This window comes from Balearica regulorum, chromosome 5, assembly GCF_011004875.1.
Source record: "Balearica regulorum gibbericeps isolate bBalReg1 chromosome 5, bBalReg1.pri, whole genome shotgun sequence".
Taxonomy (NCBI): Eukaryota; Metazoa; Chordata; class Aves; order Gruiformes; family Gruidae; genus Balearica; species Balearica regulorum.
The window spans coordinates 55721914-55746902 of NC_046188.1; the positions used below are offsets into that span (position 1 = coordinate 55721914).

Genomic DNA, 24989 nt, shown 5'->3' on the forward strand with positions numbered 1-24989 from the left:
TTGTGGATGCCCCCTCCCTGGAAGTGTTCAAGGCCAGGCTGGATGGGGCTTTGGGCAACCTGGTCTAGTGGAGGGTGTCCCTGCCCATGGCAGGGGGGGTTGGAACTAGATGATCTTTAAGGTCTGTTCCAACCCCAACCATTCTATGATTCTGTAACTTTCTCTGTCCTCTGTTAGAATTCTGTATCCAACAGAAACCAGTAACAAGGGGAAAACTGAACATCAAAGTATATTTTTTGGTAATAAAGTTTTGCTATAGGCCACTTGCCAGAACCATACAACAGTGTAAGAATCTCAGTGTCAAAACCTGTTTCTGGCCACATGAATGAGTTTTAGTCATGTCACATTTTTGAGCTATCCTAAGCACCTGACTTGGCAGATGTTCTTCAGAAAAAATAAAAACCAAACAAACAAAACCCCAACAAAACAACCCACTAAAATAACCCCCAAAAACCCCAAACAGCAACCGCCAGAATCAGGAGGATGTCAACATCAGGATGTCTGTCAACAACAGAGCAAACTCCATTTTTCACTCAAATTGTGGAGCTCTATGGCTAGAATGTGGATCTGTGCTGAAACTTATTCCCACTTGTTACAGAGGGAGGAAGAGGCTCTCGTCAGTTACAAGGAAAACAGGGTCACTCATCCAGACACTGTTGGCACTGCATTTATAAAAAGCTCCTGTGAATGCTTTAATCTAGCCGGCTGTGGTGGGTTGACCCTGTCTGAGGGCCAGATGCCCACCAGAGCTGCTCTATCACTCCCCTCCTTCATTAGACAGTGGAGAAAAAGTACAATGAAAAAAACCTCATGGGTCGAGATAAGGACAGGGAGAGATCATTCACTAATTATCATCACGAGCAAAACTGAACTTAGGAAATTCATCTCATTTATTACTAAGCAAAACAGAGTAGAGGAATGAGAAATAAAATCAACTCTTAAAACACCTCCCCCCACCCCTCCCATCTTCCTGGGCTCAACTTCACTCCCGCCTTCAACTTCCGCCCCCCTCAGCGGCACAGGGGGACGGGGAGTGGGGGTTACGGTCACTTCATCACGCGGTGTTTCTGCCACTTCTTCATCCTCAGGGGGAGGACTCCTCTCATCGTTCCCCTGCTCCAGCGTGGGGTCCCTCTCACAGGAGACAGTCCTTCACAACCTTCTCCAACGTGAGTCCTTCCCGCAGGCTACAGTCCTTCATGAACTGCTCCAACGTGGGTCTCTCCCATGGGGTGCAGACCTTCAGGAGCAAACTGCTCCAGCGTGGGTCCCCCACGGGGTCACAAGTCCTGCCAGCAAACCTGCTCCGGCGTGGGCTCCTCTCTCCATGGGGCCACAGGTCCTGCCAGGAGCTTGCTCCAGCGCGGGCTTCCCACGGGGTCACAGCCTCCTTCAGGTGTCTCCACCTGCTCTGGCGTGGGGTCCTCCACGGGCTGCAGGTGGAATCTCTACACCCCCTCATCCTCCCTCCATGGGCTGCAGGGGGACAGCCTGCTTCACCATGGTCTTCACCACAGGCTGCAGGGGGATCTTGCTCTGGCACCTGGAGCACCTCCTGTCCCTCCTTCTGCACTGACCTGGGTGTCTGCCGATGTTCTTACATCTTCTCACTCCTCTCTCTGGCTGCAAAAGCTCTCTCTAACTGTTTTTCTCTTTCTTAAATATGTTATCACAGAGGCGCTGATTGGCTTGGCCTTGGCCAGCAGCATGTTCGTCTTGGAGCCGGCTGGCATTGGCTCTATCAGACACAGGGGAAGCTTCTAGCAGCTTCTCACAGAAGCCATCCCTGTAGCCCCCCCCACTACCAAAACCTTGCCACGCAAAACCAACACACCAGGCCATATACATAGACCTTGGGAGAGAACAATCTGAAAGTTACATGGAATCAACTAATATGTATTTGAGAAGCGAAACTTACCATCTGGACAGTAGCATCCATCAATGCAGGGAAGCTCACTGTCAATGCACTGTGATTGCTGATGACATGAAACTGGGCAACAGTTGATGCATTCATTGTAGGTCAAGGGTTCAGCACAGGTAATCACTAAAAAACAGAAACAGGTAAAGGATTGAAAAGGTATTCTGCTATTGCCTAGGGCTTAAATAGATTGCACACATTTCTTTCTGGTAGATCAATTGAGTATCTGTTGTCTAGAACAATTAAACAATTGTTTTCATAACACACACACACAGACAATATACATATATTCATGTTCTGTCCATTAAAGGCGCATTGAGAAGGAATAACCTTAAATTACACCAAAGGAACCTCAGAGAAGCTTTCTCACAGCAGAACTACTTTGATACGGAGACCAGCATAGGAAGTGGTAGAACATCCATCAACAAACATTTGTAGAAACACAGGGGAAATCTTCTGTCATGAATGACAAAGCAGTTTTGACACTGTGTTCCAGACAGGTGGACAAATTAGATGATCTTTTTCAAGCTTACTTTCTGTGACTTCTAAGATAGAGTTATGCAAGTATAATTGAAATTTAATTTTAACACTCATGACACACATTTTATACATCAGAGAGTCATGAAGACTTGGACAATATTTGAAAGAGTAGCTGTATGAAAAACCAAGAATCTTAGAGAATTTCTGATGTTTTAGTAAGAAGGTTCTTAAAACACATTCTAATAAGCTCAGTGCTTTAAATACCTTCAGTACAAATTACACATATGAAAAGAAACTCCATTGCATTTATGTAGCCTTGAAGTGATTGCAGAGTTATGCTTTCATTGAGAACTATACAAGTTCAAAATAGGAGGAAGGACAAAGAAGTAAAAGTATGAAGAGCATATTTAAAATACAACTAGTAAGCAGTATTTCCAAGTATGAAAGCATCTGCATACCACACTGCTGAAAGTGCATTCGCCATCCATGAAGTGGCTTTCCTGCTTGGGCACATGCTCTGGCATATTCAGTTAATGCTCGACACCAAGTTGCATTATCAACTGCTGACCTTACACAAATAAAAATTCACATATTATTTTCTACCTACATTCAAACATGCAATCGTAACCTCATGAATGCTCCTGCTTTGCATACAAGCACATTGTTTTGAATCTACTTTAATAATGTTCTAAGGTACTGTGTCGTTTGGCTAAGTCACTGGGTAAGACATTCTGCCACACTGTAAGACAGGTCAATATATTTGATGCCTGACACTAATGTCCTGAATAAATCCATGAAAGCCAGAGTTACAGCAGTATAAACAGATTTGAATACAGGTCTTGATTTTTACAAGAGTAGCAGCATCCTTCAGAAAACTCACAAGAAGAAAATGTAAGACTACTAGTGAGTCACTATGGTACAAGAAATGAAAATTATATTTCCTGTCCTGCCTATTAATTTAACTAGTCAAAAGCGCTTGGACAAGGAGCATAGCAGGTTGTGAAATGATAGTATAAATTCAAATAGCAATCAAATTCCTCTTTACATTGGATTAACATATGGCTTGCAGATGCCAAACTGGTCTATTTACTATTATTTTTCATTAAGGTTAGAAATACTAATGATATTGCACACTCAGAATCAAAACAGATGCCATATTCAAAGGAAGGTACACCAACAAATTATGAAAGCATCTAGGCCTGATTTTGGCCATCCTTATATAAAAAAAAAAAACCCCAGGAACAACTCCACAGAAATTTCTGGCAGTAAAACTAGAACAAGTGAGAAAAGCAAGATAGTAAGAGAATGTTAGATAAAAACTGACATGCAGAAAAAGACACACATTAGTTCTGTTAACATTTACAATTCATTCTTATGATAGAAGGACAATGTTTTTTATAATAGCTTTGGAATTACCCAAAAAACATTCACTTACATGCAAAGATCATTGGTGCAGCTTGCCATAAAAGGAAGAGGACTCACATATTCATGACATTGTTCAAATGGGGGATGTAACAAGATATTACACAGAGTGTATGCCCTCTGAAATGAATGAGATGGCTGTTGTGAAGAGGTTTTCAAAAATAAACCTAAGCAGAATAGAATACTATGGAAAAATGAGAACAGACATCTCAGCCTGTGACTATGAATCACCTTCCTCTCATTAACTAGAAGCAGTGGCTAGCAACATATTGCTCTCCATGCCAGAGTATTGGTAACATTGAATTTTTTTATCCAAGGTCATACCAATGGTAATAAAATATACCCCTTCCCCAAGAAAGGCATAGACCCTGTTGCAGCTAAGCCCAGATGACCTGAAACAGTCTTCATTTTAGTTAAATTACACAGTAAAAGGCAAAAGAAATAAAACATACCTGGCATTAGTTTCAAAGCACTTCATTTCACGGTTGTATCTTGAAAACATTACTTAAGAGGAAAAACTACTTCAATGTGATGGACAAAAGTAACAATAATTTGTATTTTAAACACTGACAAATTAACACTCTCATTCTGGTTTTGCCTGCCTGCTTCTTTCTATCCTTCCTAAGGGAAGGAATGGGAACCGTCTCTAGAACACACTCCTACTTTACATTTTTTCACTCATTTAGTCCCAGATTCAAACACTTCTATTGGCTGCTATGCAGACAATATAACATTTGAAAAGATCAAGAATTAAATTACAAACTCATACAGAAGAAAAGTGTGAGGAGGAAAAGGAAAGGACAAGGGAAGCTCTGCTGCAGCAATCATTTTAATCCACCTCTCAAAAAAAGAACTGACAATATTTCCAGTCTCCTCCAAAGCATTAAGTGAAGTTCTCACTCTAATTAGAATCACCAACTACTATAATAATCCTTCCGTGTTGATCCAAACCTGTAGAGAATCACGGCTTTGTGTCAGGCAGGGTGGTTCATTGAGAAGAGATTTATCCCAATTGGGTCTTCCTTGAGGAGGATTTTCCTGCCAACTCTCTACGAATTCTGTTACATCATCTGTCAGTTTTCCTAAACAAGACACACAGAGTCACAGGGTGACTTGGAAGAACAACAATGTTTCTATAGGATTTCCCAGGAAAACATCTCAATAATCAAAACATTATATCAAGCAGAGAGTGCCAAACCCTTCCTACAACTAAATGAATCAGCTGTTAGTCTGAAGACAATCTGGTCCTTCTAAGAAACAAAAATACTTTTAAAAGGTACTACAGTACGAAGGCTTTAGAATGGCAGAAAGAAGCTTACTCGTGATTTGGCAAGGAAGAGTTTTAGGGAGCAGGACCATGCCTGCTGCAGTCCTTGAATAGAATAAAGGAAAGAAAAGCTGTAATAAACGATATATACACACAGGCCTATGCTGTTACTTTATCTAAAACTCCCAGAATCTAAAATCCAAGAAAGATGAGGCAGTCTGGGTCCCTGCAGGAGTACAAAATGATTGTATACATTAACCAAGTAAAGGTGTGACTTTTTCACATAAGTGGAAATGTCCACACTAGCTTTAAACTAAGAAAGGTATATTCCATCATAGAGAAGCGGTGACGGTGATTACTACTTGGATTACCCATGAATGTATATCTTGCCATATCTTTATTACTACTGCTCCCTGGATAAAGCTAGTATGCAGCGTTATCAACCTGTGCCACAATCACCGCTTTATGCGACTGAGATACTGTGAGAAAAGCGAGAGGGTAGAGGAAAGTCTCTGAAGGCAATGAGAACAATGAGCTATTGATCTTGGTATTCTTTTAACCATTTTGATTTAATGAGCAAACTATTCAATGCGTGTAAGAGCTGATATTAGTGCAGGGTTGATGCCTTCTAAAATTGAGTGGCACACTTGAACAACAGCGGAAACCTACTGCATATTGTATTCTGAGCTTTGAAGTAGTAGTCTACAGAAATACCCTTAAAGAGGAGGAGCAAACAGTTAAACAGCCCAAAGCAACGATTTCCAGAAGTTTTTATCACCTAACTTGAGGTATCTTACAAGGGGCCTGATTTTTATGCCTTGTTCTTTTTATTTTATAGAGGTCTTCACTCAGTATTCACTGAGAGCCAAGACTCTTGGAAGTAGCTGAAGTTGGTATCCAAGGATCACTGGTCACTTCTTAAAGTGTTAGAATAAATGAAGTGCCATATCAAATGAGATTAGGCATCTTCATCAATTTGATTTACTAATTAAAATTATCGATTTATTTCCAATAGCAGTATCTCAGGCTTCCACAGGTTCCTATATAAAATTACTAAGTGGGCAGAGAACATTTAAAAGGAAATATTTTAAATACTCACCATAACTAGTTTCAAGATCATCCTGCAGGATAGCATTATTGTTTCCGCACAGTCCATGTGTTTTGCCCAGGTACTCTGGTGCCATTTTGATATACACTGCAGATGCACCATCCCAAGCCAGAGTAAAGGCATACTGGTGCCTGACTAGGAAGTATCCAGCTAGCTTCTGGATGTGTAAGTTTCCAATAATATAAGGTAACTGTACTCTGAGAAATGAGACAGAGTCAAAAACAACTTTACATGAGAAAGCATCACTATTAAAAATAAATTACTTGCTGATTTAATGACTTTCTCATACATCTGAAAACCCTTGATATAAATACAGAGTAATTCCACTAAAAAAAGATGAAATTGCAAATAAGAGCAAAAAAAAAATATCAAAGTATCAATGTCAATAGCCATGCTGCTTAATACTATGTACCTACCACTCATTTAGACATCACCTTGCTCAGATACCACTCTATAGATGGGGAATAATTATTACAGTTGTAGCCTGGATAGCTGGGGTTTTTTAAGCTACCAACAAATAAGTGATCTAGTTTATATCTTTGTTATCAAATCGGTATCATGAGATTAGTTCCAGTAAAACTACAGCATCAGAAACAGGAGTGTAATTACCCAAATCCTTTATAGGTAACTTCACTGCTCATCTTTATTTGCTGATCTCCAGAAAAGAATAAACTAATGGACCTTTTGCAGGAGTAAGGAAAAGAATGGCACTCAGGATCATTATTCACCTGCCAAATAAAATTACTAGTGTCAAAGTCAAGATTTTAATCAAACTCTTCGTAATCCATGTTACACCACTAATACTCCCACGATCACCCTCAGCATGTGAACAAGTAGTTTGGTCCCACTCTTCCCCAAAAAAACTGAGTACAATTAGAACTCTTTTTAGAGCAGTCTCTTCACAGCAGCAGCAGTTTTTGACAGTACACGCATCAGTTTCCTTCCAGCTGTTTACATTTTGTGCTAAAGTAACTGGTAGCCCACATTACATTAGAATTACAGCTAGATTACATTCTAGAACCCCATACTATCATCACAAGTTATCTTTAATCTCTAAATATCAATGCATTATTAGCAAGCTCAACAACAGCTAAAAGGAGCATAGAAGTGCAGACTCCTACCTGTATGGAAAAACTCTGTTCATCTAATTCAGTATGTCTCACAAGCGCATATGTGGATTTCCCAGAGAAATAATAATAGAGTCCATCAAAAGTTTCAAAATTATATTGACCCCATGTTCTGCATATATGATCTCTTTCAGCACCTGTATTATACACTAACAAAAGGAGAGTCACTTGAGAAGTATCACTGGTTTTTGGATTCAATCTGTAGTTGAGATGTATGTGGTATGCTATGAAATATCACCACAGAAAAGAGAGGGAAAAATACTAGGGCATGAAGGAACCTTTAGGCAGAGGGTAGTCATTCTCCTAACCGCGGAAACCTGAGTACAATCTTCAAACCCAGTTAGTTTTCTCTCTTTACACACCTGTCTGGCATTTTGGTCCAGTTGCATTAAATCGACTGCAGTTGCACAGCTCTCTGTAGACACACTCACCTCCATTAAAACATGTAAACGAATCTGAGTAGAAAAAACAAGGCATGTTAAAAATAAGTCACGATAATTTTCATTCTTAAGACCCAGTTCTGTCACTGAACGTAACTCCATGAATGACAGGAGAAGCTTTGCATTAAGTGTCCAGGAGAATCTGACAGGCCTCCACAAACAGGAAACATACCGCAAAAGCTTCACCCCAAGAAACACAACCAGATGATGTAAATCTATTGCACATTTAGAGAAGTCAAATCAAAATGGATGATATCTGTTAGACTGACATGGTTTTAGTCCCCTAAGCAATGAATAGAAGTGAACAAGTATTGCACAACAAAAAAGCACGGTGCCTATATCCTTATATAAAAGACTGCTACAAATAACACTGTATGGGTAAGCTCTACCAGGATGAGAGCACACTACCGTAGAAATACAAATGTTGAGATCCCAGCTGTAAATCTTTCAGCTGCCTGCCCTCCTTCCATCTTACACCTTTTAAGTATACCAACCACAAACACTTTCCATGGAGACACAGACCACTGCTCTTGTTTCTAATTTTATTAGAGACAAACTTTTAAGAAAGGAAAAAAAATAATGCTTAAGTATAGTGAGCCTAGTGGGATTGGGCATTGGGGTTTTTACTTTTTATTTTCCCTGGGAAGATTCTCATCAAAATCTAACGTAACAAGTTTTCACAGTCAAAGGAAAGATATGCACAAGCAGAAACAAAGCTTCTTAATACTAAATTTAGACTTTGTGATTAAATGCTTTCAAACAATTGTGATATATTCACTTATTTTGCTAATATTTGATCTTTTAAAGTTTAAGTCTCTTTAGGAAAGCATTTGAATTTTAATAATTGAGTAGTACACAATCATAGTAATTTTTGTGTTTGGAAAACAGAAACTGAGAATGTATTTCTTGCAGACAAGCAGACAGGTTGCTCAGAGAAGCTATTTCAGGAAGAGACAAACCAAAGACTCAGCCTTCTTGTTCTCTTTACCTTTATAAACACATCATTCTTGAAAAATAATCTTATATATTAATTTTTTAATTAATTCTGTCCTGAAAACCAGAATTCACAGAAAAAGATCTTTTCTCCCATTTCAGTAAAACCCTTGCTTATGAAAATATCTAATCATCAGTTGTAGACACGGAAGTCCTAACATACCTAGATTACCTTCAGGCTCTTGAGAAAGCTTTGCTAAAGAGGGTTTGAAGGCAAAATAAAGCCTGATGCAGGCAAAATAAAGCAAGGTCAACTTCCCACAATCCAAATAAACTCTACAATTGTCTTGCCAGAATTACGCTTCAGAGGAAAGCCTTCTATAATATGGACCACTGTTTCATGATTTCATGGGTAATACCATCTTTAGGTTTTGTTCCCACTATTAGCTTTTGCTAAATATACATTTAAAGCACCAGCACCAAAAGCAGATTCTGAACTACTTTAGAGAACGGTTGAAACGGAGTGGTTTTTGTTTGTTTGTTGGGTTTTTTTTTAAACTAATTGCAAGGAAACAAATGCTTTTTAACAAGTTAAGAGTTGATCATTGACATCCTACTGCCATTAAATGGATGCTGAATTCTTCATTCCAACAAAAGCAACAGAAAAATAAATCAGTTTCAAAGGGTGTTTTCTCCTGACCTCATTTTTCCTCCCTCTTCTATAAGCTCATTCTATTGATGTTTTACCAATACCAATTTCCTACCAACATCTTTTGTAACACATATTTAGTTTGTTTTGCCAGAAGAGAACATCAATAGAAGCACCATTACAGAAGCCAGTGAACTATACCCTCTTACTAAGAGCTTTAAATACACTAAAATAATCCAAAAGCAAGCTGCACATGGAAGGTATCTTGTGAGTGTACCCCAGCCAAAAGCAATTAAACATCTGTTAACAATCAGAAAGAGCATTTTTAACAAGATGCTATAAACACTCTCCAGCTTCTTAAGTCTCTACTTTAGCTTGAGCAAGACTTCCCAATGCCTCTTAAAAACCTCATCTGTTTTGCAAGTGTATCTACCACACACAAATTGCCTTCAGATGTACGCACCAAGCTAAGTGCGCATCCAACATTTAATTCACATGCAAACTCCTGTCAGAATTCATGGACTGAATACTGTTAAGACTCTGCCTTTTGTGAAGCTACCTCAAACATCATGACCAGCTGCTTTACTAAAGCATGGTCAATGTAGAAGTTTAATGAGGAAAAGGTCCTATTTAAATTTCCTTCTGCTTTGTGAGATCCTAGAGACTTTGAAGAAAGAGGGTCTGTGGTCACAACTGACTATAATGCTAGAATGAGGAAAGCTTCAAGAAACTTATGGTATACCATAATTAATCAAAAAAAAACAAAAAAGAGCTTAAATGTTAATCTACTTTATGCCATGTGACTTTACAAAATACTATCTTCAGTTACAAGATTACAGAACCCTTGCTTACTGAGTTCTACCAAAATACATCAGTTTAGAGTTTATTGGTGTTTATATTGCCATTTCCATTTGCAAAATTATAAATAATAATTATTTATATGAAGACTGTTAAAATATGTGAATGATTAATTTTGATTCCTTTGTTTTTAACACACACCACCCCTCAAAAAAAAGGGGGGGGGCGGGGGGAGCAGGGAAGGCCATGCTGAAAAGAACAAGGCAGGTAGACAAAGTAAAAGAGAACACTCCCTTCCCTGCCTGGCCACCATGAGTTCAATTTAAAAACTAATGCAAGCACCATGTAGAAAGGTCCCTACTTATTCTGAGCCATCTCATTTACATACTCACAGTGGCCAATCTTGTCACTAATGCAAAAGCCTTATTCCTCTTGTCAAGAGAGGCAGACATTGATCTCTTTCATCTGGAGTGGTGCGAGACCTGTGTAATCAGAGCTCAGGTCTCTGTTTTTTGCTTCTTTAACATTATGCCTATTGCTTGTTCAGTTACAATAATCTGCAATTAGACTGCAAGTCATGTTCCTCAGTTGTAGAGGAAGTTAGTCCCCTTTTGATGTTTCAGGTTGAACGACTCCCCTTTAAGCATGGCTCAGGTAACCTGCTTCAAGCCATGTTTACTCAGATTGTGCACACAGTTAGCTGATCCAAGGACCCTTGTTGTCACTGGGAAGGATCTCCCTCGCTCCCTTTTTAGAGAGAAAGGGAGTTAGTCAAATCTGAATTGGAAGTCAAATGACTCAGTGATGAGTATTTTCCTCTTTATGAAGTTCTCTTCTGTCTGTGCATGGTGTGGTGGGTTGACCCTGGCTGGAGGCCAGGTGCCCACCAAAGCCACTCCATCAGTCCCCTCCTCAGCTGGACAGGGAAGAGAAAATATACAGAAACACTTGTGGGCTCAGGTAAGGACAGCAAGATCACTCAGCAACTGCAGTCATGGGCAAAACAGACTTGACTTGGGGAAATTAATTTATTGCAAATCAAATCAGAGTAGGGTAATGAGAAATAAAAACTAAAATCTTAAAACACTTTCCCTCCACCCCTCCCTTCTTCTCAGGCTCAACTTCAGTCCTAGTTTTCTCTACCTCTTCCCCCTCAGCAGGACAGCTGGACAGGGAATGGGGGTTGTGGTCAGTTCATCACACACCTCTGCTGCTCCTTCCTCCTCAAGGGGAGGACTCCTCACACTCTTCCTCTGCTCTAGTGTGAGGTCCCTCCCACAGGAGACAGTCCTCCACAAATTGTTCCAGCATGGGTCCTTTCCATGAGGTACAGTCCTTCAGAAACAGACTGCTCCAGCATGGGTCCCCCACAGGGTCACAAGTCCTGCCAGCAAATCTGCTCCAGTGTGGGCTCCTGTCTCCACAGGTCCACAGATCCTGCCAGGAGCCTGCTCCAGTGTGGGCTTCCCATGGGGTCACACCCTCCTTCAAGCATCCACTTGCTCCAGCATGGGGTCCTCCACGAGCTGCAGGTGAATCTCTGCTCCAGCACCTAGAGCACCTCCTCTCCTTCACTGACCTTGGTGTCTGCAAAGTTGTTTCTCTCACATATTGTCACTCCTCTCTCTGCTGTTGTTGTTCCCCAGCCTTCCCCCATCCCCCTGCTTCTGAAGTATGTTATACCAGAGGTGCTACCACTGTCACTGATTGGCTCAGCCTTGGCCAGCAGTGGAGCCAGCTGGCATTGGCTCTATCAGACATAACCAGCTTCTCACAGAAGCCATCCCTGTAGCACACTCCCCACAACCAAAACCTTGCCACACAAACCCAATACAACATGATAAACATAGCTCTTGTATTTGCTTATATCCCTTTTTACATCACTGTAGTATCTTTCTTTACACTGCGTACAAGAGCTCTGTGTGCAAAGATTAGGTATCCTTAATCAGGTAACGAGAGGAATAGTGTTGATTCAGATCACATTTAGTGATCTTACTACTGCAAACAATGTGGCCTACTTTAATCATTCAATTCTGCTCAATTAACACAGAAATACTTCCTCAGGTATCTGGAATAAACATCCTATAATGAAGGGTTCACTCTGATCATTGTCATTAAAGGAATATAAGCTCCCTCAATAAGCTAACCTATATGATCATATCACAAGTTTAGGTCTCTCCTAGGACATGAGAAACACCCACAAGAAAGGTAATAAACATCAAGACTAAGCAAAGGTTAAAATTAGGAAAGGTTATGGAAGAATATGGTGTCCTTTGTTTAGCCGAAAGTGACCCCTATTAAAAAGTCCTTAGCTCCTCTTTTTCCTTTGACATTATGCCAGTTGAATGCATTGGTTTGCAATCTGAAATTGAAAACTGGTGAGACTTTTCTAGCAGAAAGTGGTAGGCCTAAGTAACATGATTCGACTCGCATAAGTAATAAAGTGATTTTTAACCACTGATGCTATTACAACCTGCAAGTCACTCTGATAATATGACCATTGTTGCCATGAAGCAACTTGTCTCAAATTCCTTCTTTAGTGAACAGGGTAAAGACTTGAGATCATCTTAACATAGGTTTGAATTTTTCTCTGCTCCTCTCATTGCTTAAGTACTCTAACCATCTGGTAATTACTGATTAGGCTGCAATCCCACTCAATATGTGGACAGGGTTATTTTAGGCCCTTGGGCTCCTGGACCTCTGTTTAGTTCTTCCTACAGTGAGAGCCTTCAGGCCAGAGCTGGCAACCTATAAGGAGTAGCAGAACCTCACATCCATTATTTATCACAGCCTGTGAAAAAGTGAGACTAATCTAGCCTGTTTGCACTGTTTCTGGAGATCAGTGTCCACGCTTCACACAGGGGACTACTGCTGTTGCTCTCTGAAAAGAGATGCTTTAAGTGTCACATGCACCTGACAAGAGGAACTTCCACAATCCATTTTGAAATACAGTATGGTCCCACCCAACACTGGTTGGCCTTTCAGATGTTCTTCACCTGGGTTCCAAGCACAAGTTCTGCCAATTTAATATGATAACTGTTCAAAGGTATCTTGCATCTTCATCAAAATAAGCATTTACTTTGAAATATTATTATAGATGCAATATACTTTGTGGGCTTTTATCTATGATTTGTGCCCACTTAGTTTATTATACTTTCTTACGTTACTTCTTCTCTAATAAGTACCTAAGATCTCTTGAACTTATTTCAATTGCAAATCAACTACATGTCCAGGTTTGCTCGCCCATGATTCATTCTTCTGATCTTCTAACATGTTAATTAGGAATAAAATAACTATAGCTGAAAGTAATTTATATAATGTGAAGCCCTTGACCATGAAATGAGATACAGTCTCACTAAAGAACAGCTCTCGGAGCACAAAGAGGTAACTGCTAAGAAAGCATGTATCTATATCCTGTATGAAAGTTAAGATACTAAATCAGAGAGACCTCTAAATTAGTTTTTTCAGAAAAGTAAAAGCAAGCGAACACATTCAAGAACATATGTGACTACACAAATTACCATGCACATCAATTTTGAAATACTTGCTTTTTGTTTTAACCATCATATGAATCCAGATGCTCCAACTGAATTTTGGCCCCATTATAATACACCATTAACATCGACACACTATTAGTTCTTGAAGATTTGGACTGATGTGGACCTCCCTACGGGTACTTTTCTATAAAACATTAAGGACTTCCTAGTGTTGGAATTCTGTATTTTGTCAATGTTTCAGACACGAAAAACTCATTTAATGCAAATCACTGAAGACATTTCCTTTCAAGATACTTATTATTACATTCACTTGGACAGAAAAGTTAAGTATGTAAGATTAATTTAGAGACCTGAAAGTGATCAAGCTTTACTTAAGCTAGGTAGGTACAAGGTCCAGCCTGTTCCCTCAGTTCTTATGATCCTGCCCATTCACCAACTTTGGCCCAAACCATTTCAGAGCTCCAGAGTCATTTGCAGAAATAGACAAAGACTTTATAGTTTTCAGGATTCTTTAAAAGATGACACATTTTAAAAGCTTTATGCAAGTATAGAAGACAGGTCTGCCTGAAGGTTCTCAAACTAAAGAGATCAATTCTTTAAAAAACAGCAAATTTCATTCTGAAATGGAAAAGTAAAAAATCAAAGCAGTTTCTGATAATTTGCAAGAAACATCAACTAGGACCTATAGCCATGCATAAAAGAATATAAGGTATGCTTAAAATTGAATATTTAAACTTTTGTCATCAACACTCTTGAAATTCTATATTTTATAACTCTGCATAATTTCCATTGCACACTTTCTCTAGAAAGCTTTCAGGTGTCCTTTTGACTATGGCAGAACTAATACAATATATATTTCTTGCATTATCTTTTATCCTTCAACTTCATAGCCTCTGCCTGTAATGGCACAAGTTTTCTATGGCATACAGGCTTCAACAGGATGCAATACAGCCTTGAAATGAGGATGATCTCGTTACACCAGGATGTAAAGTTTTCCTTTTTGAGATTGAGGTGAATGAATAGGATGTAATTTTAATCCCTCAATATTAAAAGCCTTCCAGCTGGCTGCAGATTTTCTACACTGGTGCATCTCTTGAAATCAGCACACATATTGTAAGGGACAAATATCTTTTATAGTAACAGTGGCCTTAAAGACCTATGCCTGCTACAGCCTTTCAACACAAGAAAATTTGAAGTGTTTAACCTGTTAAGAATTTTCAGTAGTCTGAACTTACTTCCAGAAATAACTTGGTTTATCTCTCCCAGGTTCTTAATAAGCTTTAGTTGGAGTTTTTTGTTTGGTTGGTTTGGGTTTTTTAACTTTGCATGAAAAACAGATTTGTGTAGAAAGAAGTTACAAGTTTAACAGCTATGTATACTGCATGTTAACTGCTGCCAATTATTCTGTAAATGTTTCAAAACTCAAATCTCATATTCCCTGTGTACGAGAAACTAACACAAGAATTTATCTCCTGGCATTTACTTGTACTATGCCCACTTTTTTATTCTGTTGACATATAAGACATTACATTGATTTTTAAACTGCTTTCTGTTGACTAATACAATGCAAAGGTAAAGAGATCTATTGCAGAATAAATCACACCCATCATACAAAAATTCCACATAAACCATGTTTATCTATATATCCAGAGTTATAAGGAAGAAAAAATGTTATTACAACAAGGACTGTAATAGGATGACATATAAGTCTGTTATAATCACAGTTTTCCAAGTATGTCATAAAATAATTTTCATAGAGACATCACTAAACTGGAGAAAGAAGTTGATAACCTACCTTGCTGCTTTTAAAGAAAAAAGGGGAGCTTTACTATTTTATATATCCCCAGATTGGTGCATATCCCAGTCCATGAGCAGAGCATGATGCAGCTTATCATAGAATGGTTTGGGTTGGAAGGGACCTTAAAGATCACCTAGTTCCAACCCCCCTGCTGCGGGCAGGGACGCCCTCCACGAGACCACATTGCCCAAAGCCTCATCCAACCTGGTCTTAAACACTTCCAGGGATGGGACCTCCACAACCTCTCTGGGCAACCTGTTCCAGTATCTCACCACCCTCACAGTAAAGAATTTCTTTCTAACATCTAATCTAAATTGACCCTCCTTCAGCTTGAACCCATTACCCCTTGTCCTGTCACTACACTCCCTGATAAACAGTCCCTCACCATCTTTCCTGTAGACCCCCTTCAGAAACTGGTAAGCAGCAATTAGATCTCCCCAGAGCCGCCTTTTCTCCAGGCTGAACAATCCCAACTCCCTCAACCTGTCCTCATAAGAGAGGTGCTCCAGCCCTCTGATCAGCTTCATGGCCCTCCTCTGGACTCCCTCCAACAGCTCCATGTCTCTCCTGTACTGGGGCCCCCAGAGCTGGATGCAGTACTCCAGGTGGGGTCTCACAAGAGCAGAGTAGAAGGGCAGGATCACCTCCCTCCACCTGCTGGTCACACTTCTTTTGATGCAGCCCAGGACACAGCTGGTTTTCTAGGCTGCAAGCCCACACTGCCAGCTCATGTTGAGCTTCTTGTCCACCAACACCCCCAAGTCCTCCTCCTTGGGGCTGCTTTCAATCCATTCCTTGCCCAGCCTATAGTTGTGCTTGGGATTGCACTGACCCACGTGCAGGACCTTGCACTTGGCCTTGTTGAACTTCATGCAGTTCGCACGGGCCCACCTCTCCAGCCTGCCAAGGTCCCTCTGGACGGCATCCCTTCCCTCCAGTGTGTTGACCACACCACACAGCTTGGTGTCGTCGGCAAACTTGCTGAGGGTGCACTCGATCCCCTTGTCCATGTCGCCAACAAAGATGTTGAACAGGGCCGGTCCCAGTACCGACCCCTGAGGAACACCACTCATCACCGGTCTCCACTTGGACATGGCACTGTTGACCACAACTCTTTGAGTGCAACCATCTAGCCAATTCCTTATCCATCAAGTTGTCCACCCATCAAATCCATGTCTCTCCAATTTAGAGACAAGGATGTTGTGCGGGACAGTGTCAAATGCTTTGCACAAGTCCAGGTAGATGATGTCTGTCACTCTTATCCACCAACACTGTAACCCCATCATAGAAGGCCGCCAAGTTTGTCAGGCACGATTTGCCCCTAGTGAAGCCGTGTTGGCTGTCATCAATCACCTCCTTATTTCCCATGTGCCTGAGCACAGTCTCCAGGAGGGTCTGGCTCCATAATCTTGCCAGGCACAGAGGTGAGACTGACTGGCCTGTAGTAACCCAGGTCTTCCTTTTCACTCTTCTTAAAAATGGAGGTTATGTTCCCCCTTTTCCAGTCGACAGGAACTTCGCCAGACTGCCAGGACTTCTCAAATATGATGGCGAGTGGCCTGGCCACTTCATCTGCCAGTTCCCTCAAGACCTGCAGATGCAACTCATCAGGTCCCATGGACTTGTGCCCCTTCAGGTTCCTTAGATATTCTCAAACCCGATCTTCTCCAACAGTGGGCGGTTCTGCATTCTCCCAGTCCCTGCCTTCTGTGACCTGGGCAGTGTGGCTTGAGCATTTGCCAGTGGAGACTGAGGCAAAGAAATCATTGAGTACCTCAGCCTTCTCCATATCCTGGGTAACCAGGTCACCCGTTTCATTCTGGAGGGGACCCACATTTTCCCTCGTCCTCCTCTTATCACTGACATACCTATAGAAACTTTTCTTCTTGTCCTTGACATTCCTGGCCAGATTTAATTCTATCAGGGCTTTGGCTTTCCTAACCTGATCCCTGGCTGCTCAGACAGTTTCTCTGTGTTTCTGGCTACCTGCCCTTGCTTCCACCCTCTGTAGGCTTCCTTTTTTTGTCTGACTTTGCCCAGGAGCTCCTTGTTCATCCACGGGGGCCTCTTGGTGTTTTTGGTTGACTTCCTCTTTGTTGGGATGCATTGCTCCTGAGCTTGGAGGAGGTGACCCTTGAATATTAGCCAGCTGTCTTGGGTACCTCTTCCTTCCAGGGCTTTGTCCCATGGTATTCTACCAAGCAGATCCCTGAAGAGGCCAAAGTCTGCTCTCCTGAAGTCCAGGGTAGTGAGCTTGCTGTATGCCCTTCTCACTGCCCTGAGGATCTTGAACTCCACTATTTTGTGGTCACTACAGCCAAGGCTGCCCTTGAGCTTCACATCCCCTACCAGGCCCTCCTTGTTGGTGAGAACAAGGCCCAACAGGGCACCTCTCCTCGTGGGTTCCTCTATCACTTGGAGGAGAAAGTTGTCATCAACACATTCCAGGAACTTCCTGGATTGCTTGTGCCCTGCTGTGTTGCCCCTCCAACCAATGTCGGGGTGGTTGAAGTCCCCCATGAGGACCAGGGCTTGTGAGCATGAGGCTGCTCCCATCTGCCTATAGAGGGCCTCATTTGCTCAGTCTCCCTGGTCAGGCGGCCTGTAGCAGACCCTTGCTATGATGTCCCCTGCCCCAGCCCTCCCTTTAATCCTGACCCCTAGGCTCTTGGTCAGCTCCTCATCCATCCCCAGATGGAGCTCCATGCACTCCAGCTGGTCATTGATGTAGAGGGTGACAACCCCTCTTCATCTGCCCTGCCTGTCCTTCTTAAAGAGCCTGCAAGCCTAAAGAGCTTGCATCTCTCTTCAAATAGGAAGAGTCAACACAGAACTATCATTCTAAACATTTAGAGCATGTTACTGAAACTCCTGCACAAAGCAGATCAGGTTGTTCTTTTGTTTTTAATGTGTCTCTCACACAGAGAACAATGGATTCCGTTTCCCACACACAGTTTACTGGGATTTAAAAAGGAAACTTCCAAGTCTAGGTATTCCACTGTTTAATAACTGTTAATAATTCCAGAGTTTAATAACCCTGATTTTATTTGCCTTCAAGTATGGGCAATCAACAGTTTTTAAAGCATGCCTCCAACAACATTGTCTTCCCAAAGCAAGTATCAGAAATTGAAAATCCTTATGAAATATTTTTGCCCCATAGAAATGAGTTAGAAAAAAAACAGGAAGTTTATCCTATTACATCTGCAGAGGGCAATGAAACCTAATTCTCTCCATCATAACTACATCCTCCTTTAAAAGCTTAGACATGTGAAGAGTTATCATGAGATACTTGCTACTCATTTCATTCTCCCTCCTCTAGATTTGTGTTTCCCTTTCTTAAATATTAGGCCTATTTGAGAAGCAATAAACTTGCACATAAACCCTTTTAAAGAGTTCTGTTAAAGCAGCACAATGCATCTTAAAAGTCTTTTCTAGCTGGTTGCTCTGAAGCAGAACATGAAATCCACTAGTCCCATTAAAGGAATTTTCGCTTGGTGAAAAACAAACCAGGGAAGCAAACAATTATTATGGCAACAAGTTTCTCAGCATGATTTGCATGTCTCTTTGGAAGCCGCTTTATTTTGTTTAAAAAAAAAAAAAAATAGAGCTAAGAAGAGAACTACTTCTTGGTCAATAAGCTGGCACAACCCTCAAAAGCAGAGGGAGTTTTACAAGTATAGACTGGTATATTTGTAGATCAATTTTATCATATGGAATATATATATACACACACACGATATTTTTCATATACTGGAGAAGTTCATAGGTAATAGTTTTTATTTGAGTAATATTATGCCTCTCTAAATCCTTCTATTATTCCTCCACGTTCAGCTGCACACTTCTGAAAAGCTTGTGAAAACAGTACGTATTAAAGAAATTAAAAGCTTTTGGAGATGGCACAACCCTAACCACAATTGAAGAGTCCAATTCACACATCAGTCCTCCATTTTGTGCTGTAAAGCCAGGGGATGCAAACCCAGACTATTCACTATTAGACAGGTCTCACATCCAATGCAATCAGGCTGACTAAAGAGAAACTAGGGGTTTCACATCACTAACTAAAATTCCTCTGAATTACTTTGCCTCATGTTTCTCCTTTGTACAAGACAAGCATCACACAGGCTCTACCAAAAGAGCTAACACAGAGGATCTTTACCCTTGAGCAAAGAGATTTAAGCCTGTCCACTGCTGAAAATAAGATGAACGAAAAAAGCAGAGATGCAAATTCCTCAAGTAAATGCTCACCACTGCCAGCTGGTGGCTAAGAGTACCTCATCCTGCTAATCCATAGATTACACACACAAAAAAGCATTCATAGACTACCTCAGCAAAAAAGTAACAACAAAACCGTCCACGCACAGAAGAGATACAGGACAGGTAATTTAATGGCATCTAGGCAGCATTCCACATCTTTAGGTATATTACTACAAGAGCAGATTGTCCTGCTGAAAGCTGTTAGAAAAACTGCAGTTAGAGACAGTCTTTCAAATGACCAAACCAGAACCAGGTGTAAACTTAAAACTAGGTCAACCCTATTCTATGATATTCCTGTAGTCCTTTGAGATGAATCAAGGTAGAGCCCCCTTACCCTGAAGACCTGTATTAGCTATTTTATTTTTTTTTTCCCCCTCAGAAAAATAATTAATTTATGCCGAACATAACAGACAATTGAAACTATCTCATGTAAAAACATAAATAACTTACTAGATGGTCCACATTTCATTCTGTGAAGTCTCCTGTTCCGAGATAAGGATATTGTAGTAGATGAAGCATTATAAACTGCCATTCCAGGCTCCTTTCAGAAAGAACAAAGAAATCAGCAGCTATAACCAAGACACTTTAAAAATCTCTTCATGGTCTATCAGGAAATTTATCATTTTTAGTAAGCTCACTGCTTCATATTGGCTTACTAAAAAGTTATCAAATAACACCATTGTAAGGTAAAAAGTATAATCACTCTACTCAAGACTCCAGTAAAGGAGCAAATTAAATTATGTCTGACAACAGCACGCAGATTTTTAAGCCAGTTAAGCCAAAATGCCTAAAACTGCATATCCAAACACTGTCCTCCTTGCCCTTCTCCATACCCCTTTTACTCCAATTACAGCCTCTAAACCATCATGTGTATCTAACATAATTGTCACTATAAACATTCTTCTGCTTTGAAAATTATCACTCAATTATAGTTATTTAAAATAATTCTGAAGTATACACATGCATAAATCACTAAACCTCTAATAATTAACAAAATGTCTTGTAAGGTCCTAAATTCACACTATTTTCCAAGAACCTGATTCAAACCCCAGCAAAATCAACAAGTTTGTTTAGTGGTGGTTTTGTTTGCTTTTAAAAAAAAAAATCATAAACATAAAAATTCAAACCCAGGTGAGTTTTCAAAATGTTTCCTACCATCTTCTCTTTAGTCTTTCCCTGTTGTTCTAACATTCAGAAATATATGATGACAGCCTAAACCCTTTATTCTCCTGCATTTCCATTCTCATAAGCACTTCTGCCTTCAGCATTCAGCAGCAAGGTATCTTGAGGGTTTTTGTATTATTTCTCAATATTGTAGTGAATTAAGCTTGCTTTTTCCCTCCAATAAATTGCATTTTGGAATCCCAGTGTTTCTAGTCTATTAGACTTTGTAATCATTTTTATACATTGGTATGTCATGATAACATTGACTCCCCCCTCGTTCTTGCCATATTCATCTATTAATCCAACTTCTACTTCATTCTTCCATCTATCAGTGGTGCCAGTCACAATCCCTCCACTCTCTTTGTGAGGTTAGAACCCACAGGTTAGTTGTTAACAGCTTAACAGCCTGTCATGGTCACTAGTCACCCGATAGCTTCTAGGAAAATTCAAGGGACAATACTATTTCACACCATTTCACCCAAGGATGATGCATAGTTTAGATATGATGCGTGAACATGTAAGTTCCTTCCCATCTTCTTGCAAGTGCAAAGTTTCAGCACTTTACTTATAAATTTACAGTACAAACTCAATTATTTAAAGAGGTATTATAGATAGAATTTTGGAAATTGCTCTTTAAGATGCAGCTTTGAATGCCCAGGTTCAAGGAAACTGATGAATAAAGACAACCCATCTTAAAGGGAATATTTTAATGACAGAAAGAAAAAGGACAGCACCCAAGCATGTATAACTTGTTTAATATTATCCACATTTTTTCTTTGAGAGGAAACAATACCCAAGACAATTTATGTATCACTCAGAAAATAATTTCCATACCAGCTCTTGTCAAAAATCTGCTTTAAGAAAATAACACTAACTTGTGGCTTTAGTGCACACAAAACAGCCAGTCCTGTAAAACGTACTATCATGCAGAAGGGAAAGCAGTGTAAGCACTGATCTGTAAAGGTGCCTTAAAAAGAATTCTTCAAAACCTAAATACTTACATTTCATTTAAAAAAAAAAAGCCAGCAAAACATCAAATCACAAAAGCCAATTCAGCCTGTATCATTTACTTGATGATAGAAAAGCAGACTTCTCAGCCAAGTTACAAAAATACACTCATATTTTGTCATCATGTGGTTCTATTGCCATGCTTATAACAGGTAGAAGTATGTCTCCTAATTAGTAAGCCTCTGTTAAAATCAAGTTGCTCACCTCCTCTATAACCTCCTATCTTTGTTCTAGAACTGCCTATATCTAGGCTGAGTAGCATTTTTCTCACAATCTAACATGAACTTTTCGATCCTCAGAAGCCAATGACTTATAAGTTTTTCCTTGTTAACAAAGCATCTAATTACATTTACCTAGTTTACTTAACACAGCAACACAAACGTTACGGCCATTTCATATTATTTCTTCACTTCACCTCATGAGGAATAGCAGTTACGTCCTCTAAAATGTTCATATTTCAGTGACACAATTATAGAATACAGTTTTCATTATGGAAAATTCAGTGACAAATATAGTGCTCTTTATCAACAGATACTATCTACAACGTATCATGTCTACAGTGATAGAAATAACTGAGCTAAATATTTCCAAAATAACACCACCAGCATGCCTACATAATTTTACTTAAGGACTAGGTGATATTTATAGTATTTATTTTTCATGCCCTAGAGTTTTATCATTCAAATTTCTCAGTCCTGTGCACAATTCTACAAAGTATTTTGAAAGTAGCAGGTGTTTTCTCTGTTATAAATACCTACTTAGACATTTGACTGAAAACTGATCTTGGAAGCTATGTCATTAACTAAGTCTTCATGGACATAAAATTCTGCAGAGGGCTTAACCGCCATTGCTTAATGGTGCTTTACCTCTTCCACTTAAGAAAGTTTATTAAAAGCAAGAACATGTAAAAAATACATTATTGTTACTTTTAGACAGTTCAAATGGCTAGAACAACTACTCTTCAGCTTCTTAACTTTTTAAAACTAGTATTGAATTTAGGGGTTTTCCTTTCTCCTAAACATATTTCTTACAGAAGTTTTCTGCTCAGTAGGCTAGCACAGAAGGAAACAAAGAGCCTATTACTGTATCTTGAATTCTTGAGGGGGTGGGATCTCAATCCACAAGCATTTGCTCTTATGGTGGTTGATTTTGTTACCTGTTTGCAGATATGTGGCATGTTTTTCTCTCTGCTGAGCTCTTCCCAGAAAGAGTAGGGAGAAAGCAGAAAGAAAAGTGACTCCTCTGCAAAGCCACAAACAAGAGCTACAAAGCAAACTTCCCTTTTCCCACCCTCAAAAAAAACCACGTGCGAAAACCACGCACCCTAATTCCATTTCAGCAACACACCATTAATGATATAGCTGCATTGCCAAGACAAACCACATCCAAAAACCGCTACTGAGTTGTAGCGATCTGATACGGCCAGCTCATTTACTTTTACTGAGCCGTGAAAAGGCTCCCACAAAGCAATTATTGCGCGATGAGCCAGACCAGACCTCGGCTTTCCTTGGAATAAGGGTGCTTCATAGGACACATAACTATTTCTGAACAAGCTGAAGCTCTAGCTACCATCTTCCCTCACTACTTAAAAACTTCAAACCCCAAGGTTTTTTTTGTTCATGAGTGACACTCCTTATTGCCAGGATAAAACACACATTTAACATTGTTTGAAGAAAAAGTCCTTAAGAATCACAAGTAGGACAGCCATCAGAAATACTGACGGTATCGTTATAACGTACAGATATACTCAGGTAAGATATAAGAAACACCTAATCCTGATGACAACCGGAACACCCATTCCTCAGACCGACGCCGCCAACCACACCGCAGAAAACGCTCGCCAGGCGGCGGCGCAGCGCGGGAAAGCCAGGCGCCATATGAGATCACGAGCGATAGCATCACCAGCCCTGGTCGCACTGCGGTTCGAGGCAGCCGACTACGGGGCGGGGCTGCTCTCCTCAGGGGTAGCGGGCTCCTCAGAGAAAAGCCCCACGTCCCAGGAGCCTCGTCTCCTCGAGGAGGCACCGCAGCCCTCTCCCTAGCATTCAGCCCCACCGTGCCCACCCACTGCCCCTCACAGCGCCCGACCCGCGTCCCCTACCTGCGTCACCGCAGCGAAGCCACCCCCTCTCCGAGGTCCCGCGGCGCTGCCTCGGCTGAGAGCAGGAGAACAAGGCAAGGTTTGCTCGGGCCCGGCAGCCCACCCCACCCGGCCCGCCTCAGGGCTGCCGTCCGCCCAGCCGCGCGCTGCGGCGGCAAGGAAGGAACCCCGCTGCGCCCCGACTGGTTCCTACCTGGGGAGTGGTAGGTCCTCGCCGACAGGGAGCTGCGCCCGGGCGCCCCACGGAGACAGAGCTGGAAGACCAAGGAACCACATTAGTGATGGCCAGGACTGCTCTATCCTCCCTCCCGCCCCGTCCCGTCCCCGCGCCTTGCCCGACAAGAGGCTCACCCGGTGGTAGCCAGGCGCACAGGAGCGCCCCAAGGAGGAGCCGGGCCTCCATGCGGGCTGACAGGTGGCAGCTGGTTCCCGCAGAACTACGGCCCTCACTGCCGACCGGTCCCTGTGCGCTGAGCTCGCCCCGCCCTTCTGCGCGGGGCGGACGGGAGGTTTATCAGCCGCCTGCCCGCCCTCCGCCCCTGGTCCTTCCCCGAGCACCCACCCCGGACACCGCCCCTCGCCTTGCAGCAGGGCTCCCAGCCCCATGCCGGTTACTGCCCCTACAACTGGGCGGCTTCGGCCCCGCTAACAGTGCTCCCTAATTGCCCCGTGCGGGCGCTGACCTCGCCGGCTCCTCACGTTGGTTTCCACTTTCCTGCCCTTCTAGGGTTTAGGAAACGATTAGTGTCACAGCTTCGCAGCAGGAGCTGAAACCCGCGGTGGGGTGCTGGGTGAGGCTGCGCCCCACCTCTAACGCGAACAAACCTGGGGCTTTGCCTTTGCTCCTGGTAATGTCGCACGACTGAAAACTGCTGGTTTGCGGAGAGGAGAGCTGCCGGCTTGTGCTGTGAGGCAGCAAACGTCGATGCTTAACACGGAGCATTGGCCCCGATGCATTGAAACAGGTGTCAGAACTTGAGTAATGAAAAGCATAAGACATGAACTGAATGCAGCATGCAGCTAAT

At 41.5% G+C, this 24989-nt stretch overlaps 1 protein-coding gene across 1 annotated transcript in view; it reads right to left on the bottom strand.

Moving 5' to 3' along the window:
• Positions 1 to 24430, bottom strand: part of OTOG (otogelin) — a 114794-nt gene extending 90364 nt beyond the window's left edge. Inside the window, exons 1-12 of the mRNA XM_075755030.1 lie at positions 24316 to 24430; positions 24158 to 24218; positions 23965 to 24019; positions 20142 to 20232; positions 7685 to 7777; positions 7317 to 7471; positions 6805 to 6923; positions 6187 to 6392; positions 4772 to 4902; positions 3834 to 3940; positions 2857 to 2966; positions 1919 to 2044 (exon numbers count right to left, since the gene is read on the bottom strand). Coding sequence (XP_075611145.1) covers positions 1919 to 2044; positions 2857 to 2966; positions 3834 to 3940; positions 4772 to 4902; positions 6187 to 6392; positions 6805 to 6923; positions 7317 to 7471; positions 7685 to 7777; positions 20142 to 20232; positions 23965 to 24019; positions 24158 to 24218; positions 24316 to 24367 — 1306 coding nt within the window. The 5' untranslated portion in view covers positions 24368 to 24430. The remainder of the gene's footprint in view (positions 1 to 1918; positions 2045 to 2856; positions 2967 to 3833; positions 3941 to 4771; positions 4903 to 6186; positions 6393 to 6804; positions 6924 to 7316; positions 7472 to 7684; positions 7778 to 20141; positions 20233 to 23964; positions 24020 to 24157; positions 24219 to 24315) is intronic.
• Positions 24431 to 24989: the final 559 nt, after the last annotated feature.